Source organism: Sciurus vulgaris (genome assembly GCF_902686455.1).
Source record: "Sciurus vulgaris genome assembly, chromosome: 15".
Lineage (NCBI taxonomy): Eukaryota > Metazoa > Chordata > Mammalia > Rodentia > Sciuridae > Sciurus > Sciurus vulgaris.
Window position 1 is genome coordinate 84,086,632 of NC_136476.1, and position 13,491 is coordinate 84,100,122.

Genomic DNA, 13,491 nt, shown 5'->3' on the forward strand with positions numbered 1-13,491 from the left:
AAATCACTGCCAATCTAGGAGAATTCTTGATTGTTTTGTGGTGTAACGATTAGGAGCTCTCTGGAGTCTGACGGACCTGGGGTCTGCCCTTGTTCCGGCAACTAGGAGCTCCCGGGGGGCTACCGTGAGGATGAATTCAGTGATGAAAGCGCTTTAGAGTCCGCGTAACGCTTAGTGGCGCGCCGAGGGGAAGGTCCAAGGCGGAGGTGCACGAGGTGAAGGCGGAGCCATACCTTGGGCCTGCGACTTAAAGGGGCAAAGAAAGGGCGCCGCGGCGCTCACTGGGGCCTGTCCCCCTTACTGTGGTTTTGAGCCCCAAGCCCTTGGGAGCGTTTGCCAGTGGTAGGAAAGGACATTCCACCCTCCACGATCCCCACCCTGCGTCAGTTCCGCGGTGGGTCCCGCGGTGCGGCTGCGCCCCTTTAAGAGCGCCGGGGGTTGGTCGGAGGTCGCGGCGTGCGCTCTGCCCTCGCCGCATCCCCGCCGCGGAGCAGCTGACTATGGCGCTGCGGGTCGGCCTGACCCTGGCGCTGGGCGCGGGGCTGGGCGCGGCCGCCGAGCACTGGAGGCGGCGACGTGCAGACGCGCAGGCGACGCCGGGGCTGCTGGGCCGGCTGCCCGTGCTGCCGGTGGCCGCGGCGGCCGAGTCGCCCGTTGTGCCCGCTCTGCCCGGGGGACCAGCAGGCCGCGGGCCCGGCGAGCTGGCCAAATACGGGCTGCCTGGGGTTGCGCAGCTCAAGAGCCGCGAGTCGTACGTGCTGTGCTACGACCCGCGCACCCGCGGCGCGCTCTGGGTGGTCGAGCAGCTGCGGCCGGAGCGACTCCGCGGCGACGGCGACCGCCGCTCGTGCGACTTCCGCGAGGATGACTCGGTGCATGCCTATCATCGCGCCACTAACGCGGACTACCGCGGCAGCGGCTTCGACCGCGGCCACCTCGCCGCCGCCGCCAACCATCGGTGGAGCCAGAAGGCCATGGACGACACCTTCTACCTGAGCAACGTCGCGCCCCAGGTAGCCTGTTTGCCGAGTGGGAGCCCCAAGTTATATGCGTACTGAGCGCTCTGGGCGGGGCTCTGCTGTCAGACCTGGGCACCTACTTGATCTTCAGTTTCTTCCTCTGTAAAATGGGGACGAGTCCCGGGCGGTGGCGCATTTTTGCAATTCCAGCGGCTGGGGAGACTGAGGCAGGAGGATCTCAAGTTCGAGTCCAGCCTGGGCAACGTAGCAGAGACCTGCCTCAAAATAAAGAGCTGGGGTGTAGCTTAGTGGCAGAGCATCCCGGGTTTCATCCCACCCCCCCCCCCCAAAAATAAGTAAAATAAAATGGGGATAATGCTACTATTCACCTCCTGTGGTAGCCATGAGGTACTGAAGATGATGTAAGTCAAAGTACCCAGCACAGTTCATGGTCCATTGATCATTAGCTATATTGAGGGAACCGGGACTCATACAAAGTAACCTCGTGGTCCACACAGGAGGAGGAGAATCCAGGAAGTCTGTCTAGAGGAGCTGAGATCCCAGCCCTTTCTACTCTGCCTGTGAGCAGTTACCAGGAACACAACTAGCAGGCAGGCAGGCTGGTGCCAGTCAGTGCACCCTAGACATCCTGCTCTACCTCTAGGTGGGTTCCCAGCAGGTCCTAGCACCCCGGATGGAGATGATGGGGGGCTCTGTGTAAAACCCATGGACACAAGCCTCCCACCCAACTCCTTCCCCCGTGGCACAGTCCTCTACCCATTTTTCCTAGACCCTCTCTTGAGGCCTGGAGAGCTCAAATGACCCTCAGTGTCCTCAAAGGGGGAGAGGTTCTCCTTTCTTTGTGTAGCTCTTTGAGTTGAGAAGACTTGAGAGACCTGGGGGTGCAAGAGGGATGGCTGAAGGGGTGTGGCCAGCAGTGTTGCCAGCTGGGACCTGGCTCCACCCACCTTGTAGCCACATGGCTCTTGGAGTGCTTCCTTCCTGGAGCCTCAGTTTCCTCTGCCTGTGGGCCTACCGTCTCAGGGCCTGGGGCAGCCCTGTGGCAGAGGCAAAAGGGTCCCAGGCATGATCTCACTGAAGCCCACTTCTTCCACCAGGTGCCCCACCTCAACCAGAACGCCTGGAACAACCTGGAGAAGTACAGCCGCAGCTTGACCCGCACCTACCAAAATGTCTATGTCTGCACAGGGCCACTCTTCCTGCCCAGGTAGGATCACAACCTGGGGCCTGGGGCTGCTACTGAGCTCCAGCAGGCTTGTTGCCCCAGACTCGAGGTCAAGAACAGGTCATCACTTATCTGTTTCTCTGCCTTGGGCCCTCATTCCACTTCTGCAGCCAGAGTCCTTTGGGTGCCCTCCTTAGCCCACTCTGTCCATGGACACCAGGCCCTGAACCTCCCTTCTTCCTCTCTCCTCTGACGCCTTCTGCCCCATGTTCTACAGTGATGGAAGCCCTCACTGTCTCTGCTGTGCTTGAAGCCGTCCTCCCCTACCCTCAGGTCTGCCTGACCAAGGCTTTCACTCTGGTCCCTCTGCAGCTCTGTCTCCCAGGGTAGAAGGGCTGAGCTCCTGTGGTCATTGATGTTTCTGGTGCCCTGAGGACAAGGCCAGGTGAGGCAGTCGGTCACAGCCAGTTGCCTCTCAAGTCCACAAGCTTGGGATGGAATCCAGGCCTTATATCTAGTCCCTTCGTGCCATGGGCCAGTGACCTCAATGTTTCCCCTTGTAAAATGGGATTAAAACCTGTGACCTCACAGTCATTGAGGGCACAGAATGGGATGGCGGACATCATTAGCTAGCGCTCAGTGAAATGGAGGCGATGCTGCTGAGAAGCCAGTCACCCATCCAGTGTACCCACACCTACCACGTGCAGGCCCTGTGCTGGCACTGGGGTTTCGGCTATCATGACCCTTGCCCTCTTGGTGCACCACTGTAGGACAGACAGGCAGCCAAAATGTGTCCATGCTGGTGAACTGAAGGTGAGAGGACTGGTACTTTCAGCAGCATTTATTGCTACTCACTCTGCCTGAACCGTGTGGGGGTTCCAGCCTCAAGGAGGAGCCAAGCAGGGCAGGGAGCCTCACAATGAAGGGGTGATCTCGTGGGTGGCAGAAGGTAGATGTCAGGTCAGAGGAAGCTTCCTAGAGAAGGCAGCCTTGGGTCCATCCAGGACCCCCTGGTCATATGTGGCTGGGTCTGCCCACAGGACGGAAGCTGACGGGAAGTCCTATGTGAAGTACCAGGTAATCGGCAAGAACCACGTGGCCGTGCCCACACACTTCTTCAAGGTGCTGATCCTGGAGGCAGCAGGTGGGCAAATCGAGCTCCGCTCCTACGTGATGCCGAACGCACCCGTGGATGAGGCCATCCCGCTGGAGCGCTTCCTGGTGCCCATTGAGAGCATTGAGCGGGCCTCAGGGCTGCTCTTTGTGCCAAACATCCTGGCCCGAGCAGGAAACCTTAAGGCCATTACTGCTGGCAGCAGATGAGACTCGGGGTGGGTTGCATTAAAGATGGTTATTTTTGGAGCCAAGTCTGAGCCGTGTCTGTCCTGGTGACCTGCAGCAGCTTCTTCTCACTGCCACTTCATCCACACCCTGCACCCGTCAGAACCTTCAGGTGGCCCGTGTGCCTGCCTGGGTGAGGCCGGGCTGTAGGGCAGCCAGTGAAATGAGTATGGCTTCCTGGAAGAGAAGCGAACACAGGCTGGAGCCCGGGAGGTAGGCAGGTGCCAGCCCTGGCTGACCACCCAGGCCTTGTCCCACGAGCCAACTGCTTCCAGTGGGCCCTGGGGGCTAAGGGCCAGGTTCACCCTGAGATCTGCACGCCCTGCTCCTGTGTCCTTATAAAATGGGGTGACAGTACTAATACCAGCTTCACTGGGCTGGGGAGGGGACATGGTGGGCAGAGTTCTCAGCCTTCCCTGAGGTATTAGGAGTGGAGTCAGGTTTCTGCTGTGGGTGTTGCTGGCAGGCTCAGAGCACTTGGGCAGGGCCTCAGGGACAGGCAGACCAGGGCTGTCCCTCTGTGAAGCCACCACCCCATGAGACTGTCGGGTAACATAGCCTCTGTCAGTGCTCATAAGGACAGCACTCCGTGCTGAGCAGTGGGTGCACTGAGGCTCTCAGATCTAGAGGCACACTATGTCCTAGGGAACAGGGATGCAGGTGACACCCTGAGGGGACAGCAGTCATATCCACTGAGGCCACAGGAGAGGACGTGGCAGAGCTGGGGCCACTGAAGAACATTAAGCATACAGCTAAGGAAATAGAAGTCCTGAGCAGGGGAGGGCAGGTTGCCTGGGTCCCAGGGGGGAACAGAGGGCTGACACAGCACCCAGGATTCATGACCCCCTCCCATGCTCTTGTCTTCTCCCTGCCACCAGTTCATGGTATGAGGAGGTGAGGAGCCCATTGGTCAGGCTTGCTGCAAACTATTCTGCACAGATCTGAGGCCCCAGCCGCTGGCTGGGGATCAACACAGGTGGGCTCACCTCAGTGCGGATGGTGCGACTGCCTTGGCTGGGGCACGTGTTGACATATAGGTCAAAGAGGACACTGGGTTCCGCCACCTCCAGGTTGGGGTCAGCATCCACTCCAGCTTCTAGCCCTTGGAGGCCCCCAAACACCACAAGTGCATGCCTGTCACCCAGAGAAGGGATCAATGACTATTTACCAAGGCCCCATGGAACGCAGCCCTAGAGCTCTCAGCTGCCTATATGCAGCAGGGGCCCAGCCCACACAGCTTTGCCCCACCAGGCAGGTGCCTGCCTCTTTCTCCTCCCCTGGCCCCTGGCCTCTGGCCTCTGGCCCCTGCCTCCTGCCCCTTGCCCCCTTCCCCAGGCAGCACCCACCTGAAGCTGGGCACCTGGGCAGAGGCCACATCTGAGCCACGCTCTGACGTCCCAATGGTTAGGTCATACCCATCCTGGAAGGGGGCCTCAGAAAACACAGCACCTGGGGGTGGGGCCAGCTCAGTGGGGGGTCCTGCTCTTGGCTGTTATATTATATTGAAAGGGCGGGGTGGAGCTAGGGCTCGGGTAAGGGGACCCCTGGCCCTCCACTACACTTGAGAAGTCGAGGACTGAACACAGTGGAGACCAAGCCTGAAAGTAGTTGGAAAAACAAACAAGGTGGGTGGAAGCAGCTCTAAGAACATGGAGAACGTGGACTCATCTGATCCATCAATCAACTTTGATACTTTTCCCCAGAAGTCTTCAAGAACATTCTAGGCAGTGCACTCAGGGAAACCAAACCCCAGAGAAGACACTTGCCCAAGGACACACTCAACATGGTAGGGCAAGGACCCTGGTCTGACCTGTGGGTTAAGCAAGGCTCTCTGCCACCTCCCAGACAGAGGGCTGGCTGGACATTCAGAGAGGGAAGCCGTCCTTACTGAGGCAGGAGGCTAGCCGGACAGTGTAGCCCCAGTAGAGACCAGCTTTGGTGCGAGGGTCCTGTGATGACACAACTGTTCCCCGGTAGGTCTTACATTCTGGAAGGGAAAGAGAGGCTGTAAAAATGTGCCGGGGGACAGGGAGGTGGAAGGAGGTTTGGAGACCTGGGGCTGGCTAAGCCACCATAAAAGTCAAGGAAGCCTCCAGATACCTGGAAGCTGCTTCTGGTTCAGTCGCACAGTCACCCGAAGTCCAGGCTCCAGGTTCTTGTCAATCTTCACCTCCTGGGAAGAGACCAGAAGAAATGGATGCTGTTCCCCACCACAACCAGCAGGAGGCACTGTCCCAGAGACCCTGCTGGGAGAACTGCAGGGCTGGCAAGGAACCCAGGGAGCCCAGGTCAACTTACTATCCTCCTGCTCTGGCACAGGCCAGACCTGTTCATAGGACTATTACAAGGTACTGGTCAGAAATAAAGGCTGTGGGCTTAGCACACACAGGAAGTGAGCATTTCCCAGTGGATGAAATCACAGTTTTTTACATTTTGATGATTTGGCCAATCACTGGCTGTAGACATTTGAGCAGGTCACTCAACCTCTCTGAACCTGTCTCCACATCTGCCAAACTGAAAACTCTTCCACAAACAGCAGCTATTCTTACACTGCACAAGCTCTGGCATGAAGTAAATGGTCAACACATGCTAGCTCTGATGAGTGACAATTATTTGTGTTCTGTGCCACTTTGGAATTTATCACTCTTGGTGGGCACTCTTATTCTGAGAGTTTCTCATGCTTTTCCCTTTTGTTTGTGTCATCCTGGTCTAATTTAGCCATTTATGTCTGGTCTGGTCTTTTTGAGGGGTGGGGGAATCCTAGACTTCACTGCTTCTGCCTCTGACTCTAGGACCCTTGAGAGTCAACAGGTAGCAAATGAGTGCTCTACTCCCAGGCCTGGCTGTGTGTCACACTGAAGCCTGAGTGATTTTCAATTTGTTTTTGCAGGGTTCTGGTTTGTGTTTTGATCTGCTTTAAGTAAAACAGTAAAGCTGGGGTGCAGCTCAGTGGCAGAGCAGGTGCTTAGCATGCACAGGCCTGGGTTCAATCCCAGCACCAAAAATAAGTAAGTAAAAAATAGTAAATTTGCTCCTGCCTCATCTCTTGAGGCTTGTTTTGGGCATGTCCCAGACCCAAATCTGCATCAATGGGGCTCACAGTCAGGTCTCCCCACCCACATGCCCTGCATGCCCTCCACAGCCAGTTGTGGTCCTTAAGTCCATCACAGCCCACCCTTCAGTTCCTACCTTCTTCATCCCACAGTTGACAAAGGAGCCGTGGCCTGGTCGGGTGGGCCTGTCCACCACAATGCCCTCTCGGAACTCGGATTCCTCATCCTGGCGCATGTGGTGAGGGCTGTCCAAGGGGTTCAGGAGCCCTGGCGGGGCAGCAGGAGGAGTATGGGAGGTGCTAAAGCATGCAGGGGTGAGGCCGGGATCCTAGTTTAAGCCACAGTTCTGCCATAGACATGCTGCTTGACATCAGGCTTGGCCTTGCCCTCCTGAGCCTGCCTTCCACCAAAACACCTGGTAGGGGACTGGATGTTTTCTCAGTGTCTGAGGGGTGATCTGTGGGAAGTGGGGTCAGGCCTACCAGGCATACCTGCAAACTGTAGATCCTGGTGCTTGGGGAAGAATGCCTTTCTCAGGTACCTGATAAAGAATGCAGATCTCAGGAGGTTCCCAGGGGAGGCCACCTCCTAGCTCACCTCCATGTTGATCCCACACACACCCTACCCCCTCCTGCCCAAGGAAGTCACTCCTTACTGTGGACACTCCAGGTACTGCAGGATACGGGCCAACTGTACACATGCCTGCCCCTTCTTGCCCACTCCTTTAAATTCTCCTTCCACAGTCCTGGAGAGAAAGACCTGACTCAAATTCCAATTTCTGGCTTGAGATAGAGCTCAGTGGTATAGTGTATGCCCTGGATTCAAAACCCAGCACAAAAACCAACCAAACAAAAGCCACTGCAGTCCCTTTCTAGAGCTTCTCCCACCTAATCTGACCTCTGTGGTCACTGCCCATGCCTGCCTGCTATACCCATTAAGGATTATATTGCAGGATTTTTTTGTGCTGGGGATTGAACCTGGGGTCTTGTCCTTGTGAGGCAAGCACTCTACCAACTGAGCTATATCCCCAGCCCATACTGAGCATTTTAGACATGATACTATAGAGGAGTTGGGCAGGTGGACAGGGTGAATCCACAGTCAACCCTGGCAACCCCTTCCTCCTCCCTGAGCCCCCAGGCCCTTGGGTGGCCTCTCACTTTGCATCGTGGCCCTCCTCATCGAACACCACAATCTCATCCACACAGAAGATGGCACAGGCTCTGGCAATTTGGCCAGCCAAGTAGGTACGAAGCTCAGGTGACTGGGCATTATCCAGGATGGAGCCTGGCAGGGCCACGCTCAGAGTGTAGGGCCGTCCTAGGCAGCAGAGGGGCGTTGTTAAGCATGTAGTATTTATAATGGGAAAACAAGGAAACATTTTCATTGTAAAATAAAAATTAAATGAAAATGAAATTGAAGCATTCAGAAAACTCAGTAAAAAAGTAAAAACAACAACAACTCATTAATATTATGAAATTCTGGTCTGGGGCTATAGCTCAGTGGGAGAACACTTGCCTAGCATGTGTGAGGACCTGGTTCCATCCCCAGCAGAAAGAAAGAGAGAGGGAAGAAAGGTGAAGAAAGGCAAGGCAAGGGAGGGAAGAAAATTTCAAGGTTCTGGAGGTCTAAAGTTAAGAGACATGATGCTTGAAATCTACCTACATAGGAGGTTAGGACTCAGTGAATACAGTCCCTCCTCTTCTCTGGGCCTCAGTTTCTCTATCAGGACAAGATGTTTGGACCCAATGGTCACTATGGACTCTTCCACATATGATATTCTCTATTCTGCCAGCTGCTGAAGCCACAGCCTGTGCCCCTCCCCAGGACTCAGCCACACACCTTGCTTTTCCCTCTGGGCAGCTGCCTCCTCCTCCTCCTTTTGTCGCTTTGTCTGCTCCTCCTGTGCCCGTTGCTTCTCCAGTTTTTTTGTCAACTTCATATCCTTCCACTTCTTTTTCTCCTCTTTCTCTGGATAAGAGAACATCCTGATAGGTGGTGGAAGAGTGACTGGGAGCAGTCAGTTGGACAGCTCCCTCTCATTAGGTCAGCCTGAATGCTGGGGTATTGCTGGGTGAGCAGCCAGGGCTTACTACTCTTGGGTGCTGTGAGACACAGAGTGGATAAACTTGTGTCCTTCCTGTGTCCTGACCGAGGCTGGCTGTGTTCTCCTGGAGTGGTCTGGGCACAGTCACTCTTTCCCACCCCAGGCCCAGCCGGTACGTACTCTGTTGCTTCCATTTTCGCCACTCCACTCTTTGGCCATGTTCACCCTGGAGTAGGAGTGGGAGGAGGATTAAGAATGAGAGGCTCAACGGTCACATATGCGAAGGGAGCACACAGGGCTCCACAGCCAACCTATCCCTCTACCGCAGAAGCCGCCTCAGGAGGGCAGGGACCCCCTGTACCCACCATGCCTGGGCTCAGGCCATAATAAGCTTTAAACTGTTGAATGAGTTCCCACGGGTCAGAAGAAACTAAGCTGAGGGGGCAGGACCTGCCCACAGCCGCCACGGGAATCAGAAGAGAAGGCTCGGGATGAGGACGGGTTCCACTTCTGGAATGCAGCCCCCGCCGGAGAACCACAGGGCCTCCGTCGGCCGTAGGCTCCCCGACGTGTCCTAGCCCAGGCCTTGGCCCCGACTGCCACCCCGTCCCGGGCACACGCGGCCACCAGCGTGCGGCACCTTTCGCAAGGAGCAAGGAGCAGGGAACGGGAAGCGCGGGCCGGACCCGCCACAGGCCCCACGTGGGTAGTTCTCACCCCGCGGCGCCAGCGCCGGCTGGACCCCCACCTGAAACCACCTACCGGGCCGCAGGGCCGCTTCCTCGCGCGCTCCGCCATGTTCCGCCGCCCGCCGTCGGCCACGCCCCTGCCAATTAGACCCGTACCTCCCGGCCACACCCCCACCGAACCTCCAATCGGAGGACCAGCGAGGCGTGGCCTAGGCGCGTCCGCAGTAAGAGCGCTTGGGCCGCGGTGGGCTCAGCGGTGTGGAGCGTGGGCTGCGGGACCCGGGCTGGGTAGTGGGTCGGCCGCCGGAGTACGCAGGAGGGCGCCTTCTCGGTCCCGTTCCAGACCCCTGGTTGGCTCCACTGCTGCGCTCTTGAGTCGGGACCAGCGAGACTCACTTCTCAGCATCGTTTTATGCAAGGGGACCCTCAGAACCAGAACTGGAAATCACGTTAAAAACAATTTAATATAGTTTTTTTTTTAAATTTATTTTTATTGTAAACAAATGGGATGCATGTTGTTTCTGTTTGTACATGAAGTAACAGCATACCATTTGCATATTCATACATTTACGTAGGGTAATGATGTCCCTCCTTCCTCCATTCTTGCCCCCCTCCCACCCCCCCATTATGTGTCATCATCCGCTTATCAGTGAGATCATTCGCCTTTTGGATATTTGAGATTGGCTTATCTCACCTAGCATGATATTCTCCAATTTCATCCATTTGCCTGCAAATGCCATAATTTTATTATTCTTTATAGCTGAGTATATATACCACAGTTTCTTCATCCGTTCATCAATTGAAGGACATCTAAGTTGGTTCCACAGTCTGGCTATTGTGAATTGAGCAGCTATCAACATTGATGTGGCTGTATCTCTGTAGTATGCTGATTTTAAGTCCTTTGGGTATAGGCCGAGCAGTGGGAGAGCTGGGTCAAATGGTAGGTCCATTCCAAGATTTCTAAGGAATCTCCACACTGCTTTCCAGAGTGGCTGCACTAATTTGCAGTCCCACCAGCAATGTATGAGTGTACCTTTTTCCCCACATCCTCTCCAACACCTATTGTTGCTTGTATTCTTGATAATCACCATTCTAATTGGGGTGAGATGGAATCTTAGTGTAGTTTTGATTTGCATTTCTCTTATTACTAAAGATGGTGAACATTTTTTCATATGTTTGTTGATTGCTTGTAGATCTTCTGTGAAGCATCTGTTCATATCCTTAGCCCATTTGTTGATTGGGTTATTTGTATTCTTGGTGTAGAGTTTTTTGAGTTCTTTATAGATTCTGGAAATTAGTGCTCTATCTGAAGTATGAGTGGCAAAGATTTTCTCCCACTCTGTAGGCGCTCTCTTCACATTGCTGATAGTTTCCTTTGCTGAGAGAAAGCTATTTAGTTTGAATCTATCCCAGTTGTTGATTCTAGGTTTTATTTCTTGTGCTATGGGAGTCCTGTTAAGGAAGTCTGATCCTAAGCCAACAAGTTGAAGGTTTGGACCTACTTTTTCTTCTATAAGATGCAGGGTCTCTGGTCTGATTCTGAGGTCCTTGATCCATTGTGAGTTGAGTTTTGTGCAGGGTGAGAGATAGGGGTTTAGTTTCATTCTGTTGCATATGGATTTCCAGTTTTCCCAGCACCATTTGTTGAAGAGGCTATCTTTTCTCCATTGCATATTTTTGGCACCTTTGTCTAGTATGAGAAAATTGTATTTATTTGGGTTTGTGTCCTTGTCCTCTATTCTGTACCATGATCTACCTGTCTATTTTGGTGCCAATACCATGCTGTTTTTGTTACTATTGCTTTGTAGTATAGTTGAAGGTATGGTATTGCAATACCCCCTGTTTCATTCTTCCTGCTAGGGATTGCTTTAGCTATTCTGGGTTTCTTATTCTTCCAGATGAATTTCATGACTGCTTGCTCTATTTCTGTAAGGTACATCATTGGGATTTTAATTGGAATTGCATTGAATCTGTATAGCAATTTTGGTAGTATGGCCATTTTGACAACATTAATTCTGCCTATCCAAGAACATGGGAGATCTTTCCATCTTCTAAGGTCTTCCTCAGTTTCTTTCTTCAATGTTTTGTAGTTTTCATTGTAGAGATCTTTTACCTCTTTGGTTAGATTGATTCCCAAGTATTTTATTTTATTTTTTTTTTTTTTGAGGCTATTGCAAATGGAGTTGTTTTCCTCATTTCCCTTTCAGCTGTTTTGTCGCTTGCGTATAAAAATGCTTTAGATTTATGCATGTTGATTTTATAGCCTGCTATTTTGCTGAATTCATTGATGAGGTCTAGAAATTTTCTGGAGGAGGTTTTCGGAACCTCTAAATATAGAATCATGTCATCAGCAAATAGTGACAGTTTAAGTTCCTCTCTTCCTATTCATATCCCTTTAATTTATTTGGTCTGCCTAATTGCTCTGGCTAGAGTTTTGAGGACAATGTTGAATAGAAGTGGTGAAAGAGGACATCCCTGTTTTGTTCCTGTTTTTAAAGGGAATGGTTTCAGTTTTTCTCCATTAAGAATGACGTTGGCCATGGGCTTAGCATAAATAGCCTTTACAATGTTCAGGTATGTTCCTACTATCCCTATTTTTTCTAGTGTTTTGAGTATGAAGGGGTGTTGTACTTTGTCGAACGCTTTTTCAGCGTCAATTGAAATAACCATATGATTCTTATCCTTAACTCTATTGAAATGATGGATTACGTTTATTGATTTACGGATGTTAAACCATCCTTGCATTCCAGGGATGAACCCCACTTGATCATGGTGCACAATTTTCTTAACATGTTTTTGGATACGGTTTGCCAATATTTTGTTAAGGATCTTTGCATCTATATTCATCAAGGATATTGGACTAAAATTTTCTTTCCTTGATGTGTCTTTTCCTGGTTTGGGTATGAGGGTGATATTAGCTTCATAGAATGAGTTCGGTAGGGTACCCTCCTTTTCTATTTCCTGGAATACTTTGAGAAGTATTGGAATGAGTTCTTCTTTGAAGGTCTTGTACAACTCAGCTGAGAATCTGTCTGATCCCGGGCTTTTCTTGGATGGTAGATTTTTAATGGCTTCTTCTATTTCATTGCTTGATATTGATCTGTTTAAATTGTGTATGTCCTCCTGGTTCAGTTTGGGAGGAGCATATGTCTCTAGAAATTTGTCAATGTCTTCGGTAGTTTCTATTTTGTTGGAATACAGATTTTCAAAGTAGCTTCTCATTATGTTCTGTATCTCAGTGGTGTCTCGTGATATTTCCTTTTTCATCATGAATTTTAGTAATTTGAGTTTTCTCTCTCCTCTTTGTTAGTGTGGCTAAGGGTTTATCTATTTTGTTTACTTTTTCAAAGAACCAACTTTTTGTTTTGTCAATTTTTTGAATTGTTTCTTTTGTTTCAATTTCATTGATTTCAGCTCTGATTTTAATTATTTCCTGTCTTCTACTACTTTTGCTATTATTCTTTTCTTCTTTTTCTAGGGCTTTGAGCTGCAATGTGAGGTCATTTAGTTGTTGACTTTTCATTCTTTTCTGGAATGCGCTCCATGCAATGAATTTTCCTCCTAGTACCACTTTCATAGTGTCCCAGAGATTTTGATATGTTGTATCGTTGTTCTCATTGACCTCTAAGAATTTTTTTATCTTCTCCCTGATGTTTTTTGTTATCCATGTTTCATTCAATAGCATTTTATTTAGTCTCCAGGTGTTGGAGTAATTTCTGTTTTTTATTTTGTCATTGATTTCTATTCTTAGTCCATTATGATCTGATAGAACACAAGGCAGTATCTCTATTTTTTTGCATTTCCTAAGGGCTGCTTTGTGACATAACATATGGTCTATTTTCGAGAAGGTTCCATGTGCTGCTGAGAAGAAAGTGAATCCACTCATTGATGGATGGAATATTCTATATATGTCTATTATGTCTAGGTTATTGATTGTGTTATTGAGTTTTATGGTTTCTTTGGTTGGTTTTTGTTTGGAAGATCTATCTAGTGGTGACAGTGGTTCATTAAAGTCACTCAGAATTATTGTGGTGTGGTCTATGTGATTCCTGAAATTAAGAAGGATTTGTTTGATGTATAGGGATGCACCATTGTTTGGGGCATAAATATTTACTATCGTTATGTCTTCCTGATTTGTTTCCCTTAAGCAGTATGAAATGTCCTTCTTTATCCCTTCTGACTAACTTTGGCTTGAAGTCCACTTTATCTGATATGAGGA

At 51.1% G+C, this 13,491-nt stretch overlaps 2 protein-coding genes across 4 annotated transcripts in view; one reads left to right on the forward strand and one right to left on the reverse strand.

Moving 5' to 3' along the window:
• The first annotated feature begins 306 nt into the window (after positions 1 to 306).
• Positions 307 to 13,491, forward strand: part of ENDOG (endonuclease G) — a 35,782-nt gene continuing 22,597 nt past the window's right edge. Inside the window, exons 1-3 of one of the 2 annotated variants that reach the window (XM_079113931.1) lie at positions 307 to 1,013; positions 2,078 to 2,187; positions 3,186 to 3,480. In XM_079113931.1, the coding sequence (XP_078970057.1) occupies positions 501 to 1,013; positions 2,078 to 2,187; positions 3,186 to 3,468 (906 nt within the window). In that variant the 5' untranslated portion in view covers positions 307 to 500 and the 3' untranslated portion in view covers positions 3,469 to 3,480. Of the gene's footprint in view, positions 1,014 to 2,077; positions 2,188 to 3,185; positions 3,508 to 13,491 lie in introns of those variants that run through there. The other variant, XM_079113930.1, reaches the window with a different exon arrangement.
• On the reverse strand, positions 3,524 to 9,417 carry SPOUT1 (SPOUT domain containing methyltransferase 1). 2 transcript variants are annotated; one of them, XM_079113929.1, is made up of 12 exons: positions 9,346 to 9,417; positions 8,764 to 8,809; positions 8,379 to 8,507; positions 7,697 to 7,856; positions 7,195 to 7,284; positions 7,031 to 7,080; positions 6,676 to 6,806; positions 5,587 to 5,659; positions 5,375 to 5,473; positions 4,833 to 4,935; positions 4,473 to 4,620; positions 3,524 to 3,663 (listed from the first exon to the last, which is right to left on the reverse strand). In XM_079113929.1, exons 1-12 carry the CDS (start codon positions 9,379 to 9,381, stop codon positions 3,595 to 3,597), a joined length of 1,134 nt encoding a protein of 377 aa, XP_078970055.1. In that variant the 5' UTR covers positions 9,382 to 9,417; the 3' UTR covers positions 3,524 to 3,594. The 2 variants fall into 2 exon arrangements, with proteins under 2 accessions (XP_078970055.1, XP_078970054.1); XM_079113928.1 differs by lacking the exon at positions 9,346 to 9,417 and adding an exon at positions 8,954 to 9,166.

Coding starts and splice junctions, on each gene's coding strand:
- SPOUT1 (XM_079113929.1), bottom strand. CDS start 9,381: ATGGCGGAGCGCGCGAGGAAGCGGCCCTGCGGCCCG. Junction 8,810..9,345: donor GGAAGCGGCCCTGCGGCCCG/GTAGGTGGTTTC, acceptor CTCCTACTCCAG/GGTGAACATGGCCAAAGAGT. Junction 8,508..8,763: donor GCGAAAATGGAAGCAACAGA/GTACGTACCGGC, acceptor TCTCTTATCCAG/AGAAAGAGGAGAAAAAGAAG.